This window comes from Perognathus longimembris, chromosome 19, assembly GCF_023159225.1.
Source record: "Perognathus longimembris pacificus isolate PPM17 chromosome 19, ASM2315922v1, whole genome shotgun sequence".
Lineage (NCBI taxonomy): Eukaryota > Metazoa > Chordata > Mammalia > Rodentia > Heteromyidae > Perognathus > Perognathus longimembris.
The window spans coordinates 42,893,925-42,912,962 of NC_063179.1; the positions used below are offsets into that span (position 1 = coordinate 42,893,925).

Genomic DNA, 19,038 nt, shown 5'->3' on the forward strand with positions numbered 1-19,038 from the left:
GAGCCACAGCACCACTTCTGGCCCTTTCTATATATGTGGTGCTGGGGAATCCAACCAAGGGCTTCATGTATACGAGGTAAGCACTCTGGCCACTAGGCCATATTCCCAGCCCCTGGCTACTTTTGAGATAGGGTCTCTCCTTTTCCTTAAGCCAGCCTGAACTGCAATACAGATTCCCACCATGATAAACCCATAAAACCAGGCTCAGCTCTTTCTGTTGAGAAGGGGGTCACTCAACCTTTGAGCCATCACCTCAGCCTCTGGAGTGTAGATATTTAAAAAAAAAAAAAAAGCCTACTTTAAAATACACTTACAAAATAAAATAAAATGCACCTACAGCATGATTTTTTTTTTCTTTTGGTCAGTCAAGGGGGCTTGAACTCAAGAGCTTTTCTGCTCAAGGCTAGGGTTCTACCACTGTGAACCACAGCTCTACTTCTGGTTTTCACAAACTTCCCACATGGGTTGGCTTTGACCATGATCTTCAGAGTTGACCTTCCTGAGTAGCTAGGGCTATAGGCATGAGCCAGCAGAGCCCAGCACAGCATGCTTTTCTAAAGTGTGCTTTCATTTCAAATAGAAATTTTCTAATTACTTATATCATTTAAACTGATAACAATTTATTTAAGAATTACTCATAAAAATACATACCTTTCTCTCACAAAATCTGCTAGTTCTTTTGTTGATATTTGTCCATGTTTCATATTATGGTAGAGAACATCAAAGCCACTATTTTTTTCCCCCTAAAATTAGAAGAGATATTTAGGTTAACAAAATAGACATAAAAATAACTTGAAACTACAATAACCCTATACCAGTTATTATACAATTCTTATGCATTTTCTGGTAAGTCTTATTTCCTTAATTCAATCACTATTAATCATCATATGATTTTTTTTACTAATAAAAAATTGTATTTACTTAGAAGCATTCAGAATGTCAATAAAACAGCTGCAACTTTTTTTTTGAATACCACAGAGTGGTATTCAGTTGAGAGAACAACAATTATTTAGTATAAGCTGCATCAGACAAATGAAGATGAAAAAACTACCGTTCCCATGTATAACTAATTTGTGCTGTGCACCAACAAGAACCTGCTTTAAATTTCCATGCCAATTTACAACCCCCATCCTGTACCAGGCAAGAAATACCACCAGGACAGGGCTATCTAAAGACACATTGGGTAGTGTGTTAACTATACAAGAAAAGACACGGTATAGTTTAAAAACAAATCTTACACAGCCTTAGATTTCAATTTTTTTTCTTTAAAAGGAGTTGTGTATGGGGGGGTTAAATGCTTTATAGACAAGAAAAAGAACTGCGTTAGAATCAACTTCATCATCCTCTTCATCCTCATCCTCTTTGTCTTCCTCTTCTTCCTCATCCTCTTCATCTTCCTCCTCTTCCTTCTTTTTCTTGCTCTTTTCAGCCTTCACAACCCCCTTTTTGGCTGCATGGGGTTTTCCTTTAGCTCAGTAGACAGCAATATCCTTTTCATATTTTTCCTTCAGCTTAGCAGCCTTCTTTTCATGAGGCTGTTTGTCATCTGCAGCAGTGATGTTCCACATCTCTCCCAGTTTTTTCACAACATCACCAATAGACAGGCCGGGATGCTCCCCTTTGATTTTGGGGTGATACTCAGAACAGAACAAGAAGAAACGAAGGAGGCCTCTTGGGCGCATTGGGATCCTTGAACGTCTTTTTTGGTTCCCCTTTAGGGGGATGTAGGTTTTCATGTGTCTTTCATAACGAGCCTTGTCCGCCTTGGCCATGTCTTCAAGTTTCCCTGTCTCTTTAGCAGACATAGTCTTCCACCTCTCTGAAGACTTAGAAAACTCTGAGAAGCTGACGGAGGCATCCGGGTGCTGCTTCTTGTGCTCCTCCCGGCAAGTTTGCACAAAGAATGCATGTGATGACATTGTGCCTCTCGGCTTCTTAGGATCTCCTTTGCCCATGTGTAGTTTGTCCTCGCAAGGCACAGGGTCGCTCGGGCCGGTCCGGAGCTCACTTGCCCCTGTGCTGTCTCTATGGAGCTCAATGTACTGCAATGGCTGGGAGAGCAGGGGCTCATCAGATGATTTTAAACTACTAAATATGCAAGCACTGTACAGCATAAAACACTTCAGAATTCCCATTCTAAGTCACTCGGGAAATTTAACTTGAGAGGTCAGAAAAAGAAAAAAAACATGCAAGGACAAGAATTCAGCTATTAGCTTCGTCTTCAATTAAAAAGAAATAAATAGAATCACATGAACATACAATCTGAGAAAAATCTTCAAGCTGCTTAATCCTTCAAATGCTAAATTAAGTTATAACAAAGAAAACATTAGAAGTGTCTAATCAGTAAAATAAAATGTTATTAACAGGGCTGGGAATGTGGCTCAACTGGTAGAGTGCTAGCCTTGAGCAAAAGAAGCTCAAGGACAGTGTCCAAGCCCTGAGTGTAAACCCCAGGACTGGGGGGAAAAATCATTAATAGCCAGAAGAATTCAAGCCCCACACTGGAAAATAAAAAAGCATTGATAAACTAAGTTTAGCAGCTCTCTACAGGCTAAGAGGTGTTTTTGTTTTTAATTCTCTTCAGTGAAAATAAGATAATGAAGAATTAAGTATATTTGTTCAAAATAAAACACAAGAAGCAAGTATTACATAATCTGAAACCTAATGTCTCACTAAAAAGTCAATATTAAAACTTCCAGTTAAATTGAAGTGATCTCTAATAAACCCATACAAGTGAAAATGTCTCACTTGTTATGAATTATACAATCTATATCCTTAACATTCTGAACATCTTATTTCCACCTACCAAGAATAATAACACACAAAAAACACATTCTCTTAGAAATCCAGGCATTTTCATTGGGCTTCTGCATCTTCTCATGTTCAAGAAATATATAACATCTAATTTTAAGTTACTTATGCTGCTGTTCTCAAGCAAAATTTTTCCAGCCAAAATAAAAATATTCTTTGAGGTAATGATTCTCACTAGTTATAACAAGTAAAAAATAGTATCATCATGCAGATTTATAAATAAAATAAAAGTAAATATAAACTTTAAAAATGCAAGATTGGCATTCCTTATGAATTCTATTACTTGAATATAACACAGAAATTCCACCTAATTAAACTTCCAGAATAGAGTTGTGAGCCTTGAAATAAGCAAACAACGACAAAAACACTGAAACCTGAAACCATAAAATCCATGTGTGAGCTCTCATACCCCACAGTTCTCATATTCATTTTAATTCTAACAAGTCAGGTTACCTAGTTTCCTAGTGAGCAATATAAAGAGTTAAAGAGGGGGGCGAGTATAATCTAGTGGCGGAATGTGCCTGAAATATGCAAGGTTCAATCTTTCCATCTCTAGCTCATTCCCAACACCAATATGTACGTGCATATGAGTATGTTTGCACATACACACACATAAAGGCTGAATTAGAAAAGAGTTCAAAGTGAAGAACGACTAGAAACAAGTATATAACCTGTTAGAAATAATAGTAGCCTAGCAAGTACAAGGTCCTGCATTCAATCCCCAATACTGCCAAAAATAATAAATAAATTAAGTAATTCATAGTTTTGTGTACTTCCTCTCCAAGTCCCTGCGTTGACTAACAACATCTGAGACATATAGCTATGGTTAAAGAGTTCAAGCTGGGTGCTGGTAGCTTATGCCTACAATCCCTGCTCAGGAGGCTGAGATCTGAGGAGCATAGTTGGAAGCCAGCCTGAGCAGCAAAGGCCATGAGACTCTAATCTCCAATTAACCACCAGAAAACTGGAAGTGGAGCTGTGGCGAAAAAGCTCAAGGATAGTATCCAAGCCCTGAGTTCAAGCCCCACGACCAACCAAAAAAAAACAGCTTTCTAGTCCTAATAAATTCTTATAAAGAATTTTTCACTATTGTGTAACAAAAATAGCTGTTAATGCTATTGCTGATCCAAAGAAGACAATTGCAAAGCAAATTTGTATTTTATGAGATGTTTTACCTGCTGATCTCACAACTATTTTACAAAGAGATAGTGATTTCATTTAGTGATAAATTAAATGAGATTTATCTTATCATCCAATACAAATAAGTATTAAAAAGTCATTGTAATGGGGCTGGAAGTGTACTCAGTAGTAGAATGCTTTCCTAGCACATCCAAGGTACAAAGTTTAATCCATTTCAACTCAATGTAGTCTTATCATCCTTTTAAAACGTAATTTCAGAATGATGCTGAGCTGTTCTAAATATGCATTTCCCATACCTAAGATGACAGCGTTATATGTATCAGTCCAGATTCCTTTTTGCACAAAAACAGCCACACACTTTTGTGTTTTTTTTGTTTTTTTTGGCCAGTCCTGGGGCTTGGACTCAGGGCCTGAGCACTGTCTCTGGCTTCCTTTCTGCTCAAGGCTAGCACTCTACCACTTGAGCCACAGCACCAATCTGGCTTTTTCTGTTCATGTGGTGCTGAGGAATGGAACCCAGGGCTTCATGCATGCTAGGCAAGCACTCTACCAATAAGCCACATTCCAAGCCCCAGATACTACTTTTTAACATGAGAATGCAATCAGATTACGCATGTTTTACATTTAAATTATCAGTTAAACTGCCAAGCATAGGTAGCTCACACCGGTAATCCTAGCTACTCAGGAAGCTGAGATCTGAAAATCACAGTTCAAAGCCAGCCTAAGCAGAGAAGTCTGTGAGACTCTTACTTCCAATTAACCACCAAAAAGCCACAAGTGGAGCTATGGCTCAAGAGGAAGAGCACCAGCCTTTAGCAAAAAAGCTAAGGGACCAAAACCCTGAGTTCAAGCACCCATACCAGCACGTGAGCACACACACATGCACGCACGCGCGCGCACACACACACGCGCGCGTCATACATACATATTAAACTTTAGTTGAAAAGATAATTTATATGTAAAATTATCAAGTCACTGATAGGTCCAAATTTTCTAAGCTACAATATAGTTGACAAATTACTTTAAATTCCTTTAACTTTCTAATTTTAAAAAATTTAATGAGAACTATAAAAATCTAAAAAGGGAAATCAAAGAGGACACAAGGAGATGGAAAGACCTCCCATGCTCATGGGTAGGCAGAATCAATATAGTGAAAATGGCCATATTGCCCAAATTGTTATAGAAATTCAAAGCAATCCTCATCAAGATCCCAACTACATTCTTCACTGAAATAGAGAAAACAATTTATAAATTCATATGGAACAGCAAAAGACCTAGAATAAATAGCCAAAGCAATTCTAGGCAAAAGAAGCAGTGCAGGAGGTATCACAATGCCAGACTTCAAGCTCTATTATAGAGCCATCATAACAAAAACAGCCTGGTATTGGTATAAAAACAGACCTGAAGACCAATGGAATAGAAGACCCAGAAATAAAGCTGCATTCTTACAGTCAGCTGATATTCGACAAAGGAGCTAAAGACATACAATGGAAAAAACATAGCCTCTTCAACTACTGGTGCTGGGAAAACTGGGCAGCCATATGTAGAAAAGTTAAAGTAGACCCAAGCCTATCACCATGCACCAAGATCAACTCAAAATGGATCAAGGACCTCAACATCAGACCTGAATCCTTGAAACTACTGAAGGACAGAGTAGGAGAGATGCTAGAACTTATAGGCACAGGAAGGAACTTCCTGAATAGAGTCCCAGGGGCACAACAGATAGGGGATAGTCTCAACAAATGGGACTACTACAAAATAAAAAGTTTCTGCACAGCTAAAGACATAGCCACCAAGCTAGAAAGACAGCCAACCATATGGGAAAGGATCTTCACCAGCACAGCAACAAAGACCTAATATCCGTCATCTACAGAGAACTCAAAAAAACTAAACCCCTCCAAACCCAGTAAATCAATTATTAAATGGGCAAAGGAGCTACAGAGAGACTTCACAGGAAAAGAGATAAAAATGACAAACATATGAGGAAATGTTCAACATCCCTGGCAGTAAAGAAAATGCAAAAAAAAAAAAAAACAATCCTGAGATACCACCTCACTCCAGTTGAATGGCCTATACTCTGAACTCAGGCAACAACAAATGCTGGAGGGGATGCGGGGAAAGAGGAACCCTTCTCCACTGTTGGTGGGAGTGCAAATTAGTACAACCACTTTGGAGAACAGTATGGAGGGTCCTCAAAAAACTCAGCACAGACATACCCTATGACCCAGCCATACCACTCCTAGGCATCTATTCTGAACAACAGGTCTCAGGATATCAAAAAAGACATCTGCACATCCATGTTTATCGCTGCACAATTCACAATAGCCAAAATATGGAAACAACCCAGATGCCCCACTACATATGAATGGATCCAAAAAATGTGGTACCTATACACAATGGAATACTACATAGCGATTAGAAATTATAAAATACTGGTATTCGCAGGGAAATGGTCAGAACTTGAACAAATAATGTTGAGTGAGACAAGCCTAGAACACAGAGAACAAAGGGGCATGATCTCCTTGATATATGACTGTTGGGGTGGGGGGGGGGAGAGACAGTAGAGACCAGGTCTGCGAAACAAAAAACTTATTTTCAAATGGTATTTCCACAGGTTTGGGTCAGCGACCTTACATTATGTATCTAAAACCAAACAACTATTAAACATAAAAAGGCCTAGAATAGACCTATCAGTGGATCACAACAGTTCAACAGCTATGTACATATAAGACGAGGATAAGCAAAAACAACTCCAAGAGAAGGACACAGGAGGATTCTATTGTTGATGTTACATTTAAAGTTCTAGGTAAACTTCCTTCGGCGTACACTATGTGGTTACTGTATGTGATTTTGGTACACTGGGGTATTGTATATATCCCTACCTGATCTAGGGAAGGGAAAGAAAAACAAGGGTGTAAGATATCACAAGAAATGTACTCACTGCCTTATTATGTAACTGTACCCTTTTTGCATAACGCCTTGTCAACAAAATTTAATTAGTTAAAAAAAAAAGGGAAAAAAATTTAAGGGCTGGGAATATGGTCTAGTGATAGAGTGCTTGCCTCGCATACATGAAGCCCTGGGTCAATTCCTCAGCACCACATGTACAGAAAGAAAGTCACAGGTGGCTCTGTGGCTTAAGAGCTGGAGTGCTAGCCTTGAACAAAAAGAAGCCAGGGACAGTGCTCAGGCCCCAGGACTGTCAAAAAAAAAAAAAATTAAATAAGCCTTTAAGCCAATTTCTAAAACCAGATTTTTTGGTTGTTTTATAGTGTAGCATTCTAACATTTCCACTAGAACTAAAAAATGCAATAGCTTGTTTTATTTTGTTTATACCAGTACTGGGGGCTTGAATTCAAAGCCTCATACTTTCATTTGACTTTTTTGCTCATGGCTAGTGTTCCAACACTTGTGCTTAACCTCCAGTTCTGGAGTTGCTCGATAATTGAAAATAAGAGTCTTCAAGATTTATTGGCCCAGATTAGCTTCAAATTTTGATCCTTAGATCTCAGCCACCTGAGTACCTAGGATTATAGGCATGAGCTAAAGGCTCCCAGCTGTGATTTCCTCAGTGAATTAAGAGCAACAGTAAATTAAATATAAATTAAATTAAAAAAAATACCTTAGACACAGCTAGTCATGAGGCAGATTGGGAAGATCGTCGTTTAAGGCTAGTCTGGCCAAAACCCCAATCTCAACAAGCCAGACATGGTAGCACACATCTGCCATCCCAGCTACCCAGGAAATACAGGTAGGCAGTGGTAGACAGGTAGGGCAGGGTAGGGCTTCTCTAGTAAAGAACCTATCGGGATCCTTTTGATGAGGATATATCAATTCTGCAGTGGCAACACTACTCTGCTCTTTTGCCTTGGAAACTGCTAGGAAGAGAAGGATGAAATATATGCACACGGTTTCTGTTCCTTCTTCAATAAATAAGCAGGAAATTTGACCACAAGTTATAACCTCTTCATGTCAACGCTTTCTTTATCTACTGAAATGTTCAGTTACTATCACTAAAAGTACTGAGGAGAGCTCTTGGGCAAGACATTGCCAAAACAGAAAACAGTCATTAAACTATGTACAATAAGCCCTGCTCAGCAGACAGAACTATCTGATACAGGCACAAAAGTGACTCAAACACATTTGTTGGTTAACCAAAGGAAAGAAATCTTACTACATTTTTAAGAAATGGTTTTTCTCACCACTCAGCTATTCATCCCTAACCATTTTTAATTATAACTCACCCCTTCTAGGGAATTAAATCCTTAAAACCATCTAAATAGATTTATATGGTTTCAATTAAAAATACCAGAGGGCTGGGAATATGGCCTAGTGGCAAGAGTGCTTACCTCGTATACATGAAACCCTGGGTTCGATTCCCAGCACCACATATTTAGAAAATGGCCAGAAGTGGCGCTGTGGCTCAAGTGGTAGAGTGCTTTCCTTGAGCAAAAAGAAGCCAGGGACAGTGCTCAGGCCCTGAGTCCAAGGCCCACAACTGGCCAAAAAATAAATAATGGCAGAAGCAACAGTAGTAAGGTAACTTTTTTTATATCTTCTGATTTCTGTACTAGTCAGTAATAAAAATGATTTACATTATTTTCAAAATAAAAAATTAACCATTTCAGCTTTCTCAACTCTTCAATCTATGCTTACAAACAAAAAGAAGGCAAGTTTCTTAAGCTAGCATGTTATCCTCATCAGAAAGTTTCAAGTCCTCTAAATTAAGTGTGAAAAGTCAGCACAATCTAAGTATGCTGAAGAGGAGTAGTTAACAAAAACATCACAGCCTATTCATTCAATGGGAACCTCTATGCAATCAATGAAAAGTACTAAAAAAATATGTAGACACATGATTAAGACTTGACGGTCATATTTGAAAAAAATCAAGATAAACAGATAGTAGAATCCATTTGGAAAACCATGAGGCTAGTACAGAGGTTGCTGGTCATTTTTATTCCAGATTGTTTTATACCTATTGTATAATAATGGCTATAATTAAAATGAAAACTACATTTGAGGCTATTGTTTTAATCAAATGAAACTTGCATTCCTTTGTTTCAAAAGAACCCATTACTACCAACTTGCTTTACTTAAGTTATACCTATCTTTTCCCTAAAGCCAAGTAAACATGTTTACTGTAGTTCCCAGGATTTTTATTCCTTTTAATCTATTCCAGGATGGAAATGGCCTGTTTCAGCACACAGCTCCCTAATCACTTCCCCGTTCCATCCCTTATGACTCTTAACTCTCTTACAACATGCTCTAGCACACCTTTATCAACAAATACAAGTATAGGTTTCAGTTGCCACTATTCTGCTGTGTTTGTATTCTGTTGCTTTTCTTTTATGTTTACTTCTGTGAACTAGACTCAGTAAAATTCTTCCAATTCTAATATCCTTTAGTTTATCCATATTGAGAAGACTTAAAAGCCAAGCCCGGAGTCCTTTTCCTGCAAAAGTCTTCATGATACCACATTTCCACTCGTATTTCTTAAATGTGTCTGTAAATGTTCTAGAATTATGATTATCAGGATGGATAACCTAAGGAGATATTCTTATGACTAAATAATAATAATAATTCCAAAGGCTTGCATTAACTGAATGTGCAGGATAATTTAAGTAGTTCTCAAAGGATTAGTGCATTCAAGATTTATTATGTAGATCCAGAAAATAGAGACATCCAATTTTTATTCTCTCCAATGTCAATATTCTAAAATTCTCCCTCCAAATGAATTTACACAGACTAAATCCCTACCAATTTTTCACTTACAAATCTTTTCTAATATTTAGCTAAAAACATAAACCACTCCTGCATCAAATTCTAAAGGGATCACAATGATATTTAACACTCAATCTAACACTATAATTTTAAACCAAGCATGGTCGCTCATATCTGTAATCCCAGCTGTAGGATGGGCAAAGCAAGATGGAGAGCCTAGGCTACATAGTGAGCACCAATCTCAACAAATAAAACCTAACAAAACAATTTTAGAATGTCTGCTTGTCAAATCAAATTGAACCAAGTGAGATAAATCTATGGTTTGTATTTTCAATCTGTGGCAGTGAAAATAATTTGGACATGTCTATTTAAGTTATACAATAACACTATTTTTAATTTAGTGTGTGTATATATATACATATATACATAAATATGTATATGTACAGATGTATGAATGAAAAATAGTATACATATAGTATGTGCTAGAGATACTATGTTTTACTTAGCATATACCATGTATACATGACCTCTGGAAAGCTAAGAAACTGGTAACCATGACTGCCTTCAAGGACATCTTCATGGCTCGAGGAAAGAAGTTTACATACTATGTTCTCTTTTGTATCTCTTGAATATTAAACCATTTAAGATGTTGTAAAACTCATTAACATATAAAGTTAATGTACATATGTGTATGCATGTATGTATTTAATTATTGTATAGCTACAGACCGGATCATATTCTGAAAATCTATCCCAAACTACAGTATTTGGAAGTTTCAGGTTACAAAGACAATGGCTGGGATCTGGGCATCACAGCTGGAAGCCAACCTGGAAAAGTCCATGAGACTCTTATCTCCATTAAACCACCACAAGAGCAGGAAGTGGAGCTGTGACTCAAGTGGGAAAGCATTAACCTTGAGCAAAAAGGTTAGGGACAGAGCCCAAGCCCTGAGTTCAAGAAAGAAAGGGGGGGCAGGGAGGGAAGGAAAAGACAAGACTATATTCTAGGTTTCCGTGGTCATCTGAATTTTCTAAAGATATATTTTTATTTATTTATTTATTTTTGCCAGTCCTAGACTCTGGGCCTGAGCTTGACTTCTTTTTTTTTTTTTTTTTTTTTTGCTCAAGGCTAGCACTCTACCTTGAGCTACAGTGCCACTTCCAGCTTTTTCTGTGTATGTGGTGCCGAGGAATCGAACCCAAGGCTTCCTGCATGCTAGGCAAGCAATCTACACTAAGCCACATTCCCAGCCCTATTTTTAAAATTTTTATATGGGTAAATTTCCCTAAAGAATGATGATGTTAATCTCTCAAACTAAGACACTAAATTTAAATCACACATTCAAGCAAAAAATATAGTTTTACATTCCAGAATCATATCAATAGCAATTTCAGATTTTTTAAAAAGCATTTTAATCCTTCCAGTTTTACCTATGTAATAACAGGTCCAAATTTGGATACATACTCAAATGTTCCAACTTGATTTTAATTTTGTTCTACAGTAATGTTGACATAGTCTCTAGACTATATGCTAATTCTCAACTCTCTTGAGAAAGGTACAGCATACAGAAACAATCTCTTAACATAAATACTAGCCAATACCCTTCTGAAAGTTACATATTCTTTTGAAGTATCAACAGCTGTTTTTACATATCAATTCAATAGTGTGCATTTCTGCTATCAAAATTACTCTGCTATCCAATTTTAAGAGAAAACATTTTCAACATGATTATCAATGGCACTATAGTTCATAGCAACTGGCTTATCAGCAACAAAACACCTGCTGTGTAGGAAGCTGTGAATATTTTTTTCTTCAAAGTACATAGTGTTAGGAAGTTTTTTATTTAACATGTAATTTCTTTCAATAAAAACCTATAAAGGATGTACTACTTTCAAAAGAATTTAGAAAATTTCAGTGACTTAAACTTTCATCCAACGAAGTGCCACAACAAAAGTTTTTTCATTATATAATACAGCGAGAATACAGCTAACAGATGAAGTTAGAAATCTAAAACTTGAAGGGTTCCTACTACCTCACTTTGAAAGTTACTTTTTAATTAATAAAAAATTGTAAGTTTCTTCTTAATTGATAAAAATTAACCACCAGAGGGGCTGGGGATATAGCTTAGTGGCAAGAGCGCTTGCCTCGTATACATGAAGTCCTGGGTTTGATTTCCCAGCACCACATATACAGAAAATGGCCAGAAGTGGCACTGTGACTCAAGTGGCAGAGTGCTAGCCTTGAGGAAAAAGAAGCCAGGGACAGTGCTCAGGCCCTGAGTCCAAGGCCCAGGACTGGCAAAAAAGAAAAGAAAAGAAATAAAAAGAAAAATTAACCACCAGAAAACCAGAAGTGGAACTTTGGCTCAAGGAGATAAAATGCTAGCCTTGAGCTTTTAAAAAAGATCAGAGACAGCACCCAGGCCCTGAGTTCAAGCCCAAAGACAGGCTTATAAATGTACCTATCCTGTACATGTTTTGAACTACAGTCTTATTTCCTTATGACAGTTCTACTTCAAACATTAATTAGGAAATGAAATTAATGTTAAGTTCTCTATTTTAAGGAATGTCTTCAAAAGTGATCCTAAAATTACATTAAATTCTAAGTTGTTTTGTGTAGGCAATACCAAATTCTCAGGAGCTATGATGTTAGTTCCTAGACCCTCTTATCTCATTTGGTCTCCTCTGGAGCTGTCAATGCTCCAATTTGGAGCTTTCAGCTTCAATTCCAGGATGGGAAATCACATAGAAATTCAGCCTGTTACTACCTGCTCTCAATAGTCTAAATGAAGGCAAAGACTTTATGGGGCTTTCTCTAGATTTCAGATATTCAAATTTATTCCTGCTGATTAATAGGGCCAACCAAACAACACAAAAAATATGTACAAAAATTTCAGAAAAGCATTATTCAAAGCAGCAAAAAAAATGATTCTCAAAATATTCAATTTATAGAACACAAAACTTTAAAATGTTAAGATAAAATCTGGAATTGTGAACAAACTGAAAAAATATTAATGAGTTTAAAATACCAAAAAGAGTCACATTTGTAATCCTAGCTACTCAGGAGGCTGAGATCTGATGATCATAGTTCAAAGCCAGCCCAAAGCCAGCCCAGGCAGAAAAGTTCTTGAGACTTATCTCCAATAAACCACTCAGAAAAAGCCAGAAGTGGTGCTATGGCTCAAGTGCTACAGCACCAGCCTTGTGCACAAAGAGGCTCAGGGCGTTCAAGCCCTAGGACTGACAAATAATAATAACAGCAACAATAATAGATAATACAAATAAATTAACAGCAAAAACAGTAAGAATAACAACTTTTCAGCACTTTTACAATAGTATTCTAAATTTTTAGTGCAAAATCTAATGTCTAAAATATACAGGCCAAGCCTACAATTCATATGAAAATAGAAGAGACTCAGAATAGCCACAATAGTCTTGAAAAAGAAGACAAAACTTGGAGAGCTCACAACTCCTGATTCCAAACTTAGTATATGAAGTTACAGTCATCATAAAGGTTTAATACTGGCTGGCATAAGGAAAGCAAACAGAATAAAATTGAAATTCCAAAAATAAATTCATATCCATAGTCAAGTGATGATTGATAAAGCTGCCACAGCAATCAATGGAGGAAAAAAGGCTTTTTGCCAACAAATGAGACTGGAACAACCCCAGACATATCTATGCAAAAGAATGAAGCTGCCCCTATTCTATTCCCCAAAGACATTAATAGCAAATGGATCACAGACATAAGCAGATAAAATAAAAGTGTAAAAACCTTTGTACAAAACGTAGGAGTAAATCCTGGGTTAAGCAAAAGAGAAACAATAGAAAAGCAGGTAAGCTGGATTTCCAGACTTCATCAAAATTAAAAACTGTGCTTCAAATGATGTTATCAAGAAAGTAAACGGAGCCAGGAGCCAGGGCTCAGGCCTGTAATCCTAGCCACTTAAGAAGCTGAGATGTGAGGATCGAGCTTCAAAGCAGCCCAGGCAAGAACGTTCCTGAGACTCCCATCTCCAATTATCCTCCCACCCCCCACCCCCCAAAGCTGGATGTGGAGCTGTGGCTCAAGTGGTGGAGCGCCAGCCTTGAATCAAAGTGTTCAAGGACAGCGCCGAAGGCCTAAGTTCCAGCCTAAGGACACCAAAAAGGGGGGCGCGGGTGGGGAAGGACAATAGTTAGCAGTGGGAAGGTGGAAAGGGATGAATATGATCAACATAGTTTATTTGCAACATAGTTTATTTGCATGCATAAGTACAGAACAATCCCTGCTAAAATTGTTTTCGGGAAGTTATGTGAGAGAGTTGCTGATGGAGATGAGGATACAATATAAACAAAATGTGTGGAAATGTTACAATAAAGCCCTCCCCCACAATTAATGCAGGCAAAGAGAGGGTGGGGAAGAAGCTGGGAGTCCGCTCATACCTACAATCCTAGCTACTAATCAGACTGACAGAGGCTAGAGGTTCAAGGCTAGCCCAAGCAGAGATGCTCACTAGACTCTATCTCCAAAATAACCAGCATAAAGCCACGCTGACGGTGTGGCTGAACCAGAAAAGCACCAGCCAGGCAAGCATGCCGTCCTGACTCAGAATGGCAGAAAATCGTGTTTCTAGTCACGTATCTGGTAAAAAAATGTTTATCCAGAATATAAAGGAAACTTATACAACTCAGTAATAGACATCATAATTGAAAAATAGACAATGGATGTAAACAATTCTCCAAACAAAATGTAAAACTTAACAGTAAGCACATGAAGAACAGCACAACAGTAACCATACAAAGATATACTTCACATCAGCACTTTATGATACTGTATTACAATCAAAAGAGTCACATAACAAGTGCTGGTGAGCACCGTGAGATACTGCTGACGGGATTCTAAAACGCGGAAACCGCTTTGGAAAACAGTCAGAAGTTCCTTAAAACCGTACACACAATGTTACTGTAGGACCCAACAAATTCCATTCCGAAAAGACGTAAGAACAATTCAGGCAAACTTGTGCAATACTGTTCATAGAAACTTCATTCATGCCAAGCAAAAAGTGGAAATTATATATCCATTTCAGGACTGGAAGGTGTGGCTCAAGTGGTAGGGCACTAGCTGTGGGCAAGAAGGCAGACACTGAACTCTAGCCCTGAGTTCAAGCCCAGTACTACAAATTTAAAAAAAAAAATCTATCACAGATGGTTAACTAAAATGTGGGAAATAACATAATTTGGCCACATACAGTAATACCTCACGGATGAACCTTGAAAACATGATGCCACAGGAAAGAAGCCAGTCAATATGGCCCAGAAGAGACGGATTTGTAAGGAGCAGAAAGTAAATCAGCTGTCTAGGGCTGGGACTGGAAGAAAATAGTGACTACAAAGGGACACGGGATTCTTTCTAGCCTGATAAAACTGTTCTGAAACTGACTGTGGTCACGTTTAGACAACTCTTATAAACATTTTCAGGAACTCTTGAGATAGACGCTGGAAATGGTGTGCTGTGTGTGTGTGGAATGTGAATTTTATGTTAATAAAGCTGTTTAAAGGAACATGGCTAGTATATGCCCTTGTTTGTGGGGAGCGAGGGCCATGACTGGCAAACGTGAGCTGATCTGACTTCTGAGCCTGAGCACCTGCTTCAAACACTGGGGATGCAGACTCCGGGATTCACCCCTCACTAGCTTCTAGATCTTGCTCAAATCAAAGTGCGGCCCTGGCCGACTGTCAGGACATAAAAACGAGGCTGGCTCCAGGCACCTGAGGCGGGATCCTTTCCGGGACGCGGCCGAACCGGGATTCCCATCGCCACCCAGCCAGCAGTCCTGCAGCAAACGTCGAGCTCCTGGAAGTAGGGCTAAGTCGGGGGGGGGGGGGGGGGAAACGAGGAAGGCGAAGCTCTGAGAAGTCGGGGTGCACTGACGCCCCAAGAGTTGGGTTTCAACACTCGATTGCACTTCCACGGCTCTGGGGTGGACGGGCCTAGAGGCGAGGTCCCGGGCGCCGACCCACGGCCGCGCGGCGAGGCCGGAGAGGAAGGGCCGCCCCGGCCGGGCCCCGTGCGGGATCGCGAGTGGGGACGGGGGGGCGGGGGGCGGGCGCGCCGGGACGCGCGGCCCGCGGTGGGCGCGGGAAACGGACGACCCCGCCGGGCCGGGGCCGGGGCCGGGCCGGGCGCGCTCTCCGGGGCCGAGCGCGGCCGGAGCCTCCGGCGAGGCCGGCCGGAGTCTCCCGCCCCATCCGGCGGCGCTTTGTCCCGGGCCGGGCGACGCCGCCGCGGCTCCCCGGACCGCGCTGACAGCCCCCGCGGCGAGGAGGGGCTCCGGGGACCCGCCGGGGCCGCGGCCGGGAGGCGGCGGCCGGCGGCGGTGCGAGGACGCCCGCCGAGGAGGCGCCCGCAGGCCGAGGTCCGGCGCCCGCGCCCCGCGCCCCGGCGCCCTCCCCACCCGCCCCCTCTCCGCGCTTACCCAGAAGCTCTCGACGAAATGCGCCATGACCATCGTGCCGCCGCCGCCGCCGCCGCCGCCGCCGGGTTCCGCGTCCGCACCCTCCCGCCGCTGTGTAAACACGGACCGGCCCCCTCCGCGCCCCCGCCCTTCCCTTCCCCGCCGCCGCCGCCGCCGCCGCCGCCGCCGCCGCCGCCGCCGCCGCCTTCCTCCCACAGACCGGCCCGGACCCTCCAGGGCGCATGCGCCACCTAGCGGCCGCCGCGAGAGCCGCGCGTCCACGCCGCGAGCGCGGGGCGCGCAGGCGCAGCAGCGCGCGGCGCGCCGGGCCACCCGCCGTCCGCCGCCCCGCCCCCGCCACCGCGGGGGGCGCCACTCGCTTCGGAGTCTCCTCGCGGGAAGTGGTGGGGGAGCCGGGTCCCGGGGGGAGTCCCCGGCCACCGTCCCCAACGGCGCGACGCGCGCGGGCCGGAAGCCGAGCGACGACGGGGGTGAGGCTCGGTCACGCGGCGCCTCCGCCGCCGGCTCGGGCCTCCGGGCTGGGAGGACGCCCGGCGGCGGGGGGGGGGGGGGCGGCCCTGCACCCCGGGGGACTGGGGGGACCTTTAGTCTGCGGGGCGCCTTTCCTGGACTGGGAACGCGGAGCACAGCGAGGCGCCCCGCCCCCCCCCCCCGTCCCCCGGGGCCGGAAAGGGAGGCAACGCCCCGGGTCGCCGGAGCCGCCGCGCGGCCGTGGGGGGGGGGGGGGGGCCAGGGGCGGGCGGGGGGGAGCGGGGGTCCGCCGGGCCTCAGGGCACAGTGACCCCCACCCTGCGGGAGTCCCTGACCCCGGCGAGGAAAGCCTCTCTTTGCCCCTCTTTGCTCGCCAAAAACAAAAAAAAAACAAACCCACCCTGCTTGTCCTAGCAACTTGTGCGTTTGGAAAAAAGCATGTTTTAACACGCCTAGCTCAGGGGGGACTGTAAATCCCTGCCCCTGCCCGACTTTCCAACGCTTGCCGCACCGGAGGGCCCAGCCAGGACCCGAACCCGCAGCCCCGGGAGGCAGGGTCTCCCCCAGAGCTTTCCACGGTCCGCGGCTTTGAGCTGTCACACCCCCATCGGCACGCGACGCCTCCCCGTCTCGGGGTTTCAGATAGGTGTGGCATGTGGAGACGCTCCGTGAGAAGTTCTTTTCATCCTCAAAAGTTAAAAAAAAATAAAATCACACACTGCTTTTAATTCGGAAGTGGTCATCTAGCTGGGACTTGAATTCTCCAACCCAGCCTGGATGCACTACATTGGCATCACAAATACGTTCCTCGTAGTGTCAAGCCTAGATTTTTTTTTTTTTTTGTCTCCTTCTGGCGTTGTAATGTGTGGTTACAACGTGGTTTGACATGGTGGTTGCCATAACCATGGTGGTTCGTGCTACACTGGGCCCGGATTTGTCCTCATACCTTGGATTCCATAAATATCAAGGGTAAGTCTGCCAGGGAGATAAAGCCCTTGTGAATTCCGGGTATAAAGTTCGCTGTGTTGTAATTGCCTGGTGTTTTCGCTGTGGAACTTCATAAATAATGATTAGGGTGACTAAATTCCAGATAAGAAGGTATAGTGTAGGAAGACCGTGGGTGGTATCGGCCACCTTGGGTCCTCTCTCCAGTGAAGTTTCCAGCAATGGGCAGCTCCTCTGGCAGAACAAAGATAAGGCCCTAAGCAGGCAAGCTGCTTAGCGCCACACACTCTTAGCCTTTTCTTACACAAATACACTGTGAACTTGTGAAAAACTGACCTGGATCACAGCAGTGTACAACTAAACTGCCTACCTGTCACCTATTAATCATGTAGAAAATGTTCAATGAATGAAAGAACAACTAGGCCTATCAAACATCAAAGTGGATTTGTCTGTGGCTATTCAATAACTCCATTCTTTTAACATGCTCTTTATTAGATCCCAGGACTCACAGAAAAATGCCCTACTTAATTTGCTTACATTACTTTTTAAATATTTTGAAAAGATATTCAAATATCTTTTTGTTAGGACCGTCTCACAAGGCTCCAAGCAGATGCCCCCACCTCATTAAGTCTCCACTCCATTAAGGGGTAACTAGCAGACCTGGAGGCAGTTACCTCACATTTCCCTGAGGTCACATCCTAATCCACCTGGCCACACCCCTTGCCCCTGCCCTAGATAAGGTAGGGCTGGGTGGGGGTCGCCCCTTCCCTCCGGCCATGCATCATCTCTGCCACAGGCCAGCAGTTCGGTAATAAACTTTCTCTCCTTCCTGAATACTGCGTGGTGTTCTCCTTTACCGGCTACCTACTTTAAAAACCTAACACTTTTAATGGTGATAGTGGCTCACACCTTTAATCCCAGCTACTCAAGAGGCTGAGATCTAACAATCATGTTTCAGAGCCAGCTCAGGCAAGAAAGCCAGTGAGACCCTTATTTTCCCTTAACCAGCAAAAAATCAGAATTGGAGGTGTGGCCCAAATGCTAAAGTGCCATTCTGGAGCAAAAAAAAAAAAGCTGGGGCTGGGAATATGGCCTAGTGGTAGAGTGCTTGCCTCATATACATGAAGCCCTGGGTTCAATTCCCCAGCACCACATAGATAGAAAATGGCTAGAAGTGGTGCTGTGGTTCAACTGGTAGAGTGCTAGCCTTGAGCAAAAAGAAGCCAGGGACAGTGCTCATCAGGCCCTGAGTCCAAGGCCCAGGACTGGCAAAAAAAAAAAAAAAAGCTAAGGGAGATTACCCAGGCCCTGGATTCAAGCCCCCAGTACTGGAACAAAAAAGTAATTGCCCTTTCATTTTTTGGGTGTCCCACCACCAGATTCACTATCCTCTTAGAATCTCTATCTAATCACACCAGCCATTAATATGGTGACTTCCAAAAGCTGTTCTTGGTCCTCCTTAAATTCCTGCCCAAACATATACAGTATAGCCC

The 19,038-nt window shown here is 42.4% G+C and overlaps 1 protein-coding gene and 1 pseudogene across 1 annotated transcript in view; both read right to left on the reverse strand.

Moving 5' to 3' along the window:
- Fcho2 (FCH and mu domain containing endocytic adaptor 2) overlaps positions 1-16,367 on the reverse strand; it is a 99,711-nt gene extending 83,344 nt beyond the window's left edge. The window contains 3 exon segments of the mRNA XM_048368534.1: positions 652-743; positions 16,130-16,174; positions 16,176-16,367. Coding sequence (XP_048224491.1) covers positions 652-743; positions 16,130-16,174; positions 16,176-16,352 — 314 coding nt within the window. The 5' untranslated portion in view covers positions 16,353-16,367.
- On the reverse strand, positions 1,408-1,955 carry LOC125367820 (annotated as a pseudogene).
- Positions 16,368-19,038: the final 2,671 nt, after the last annotated feature.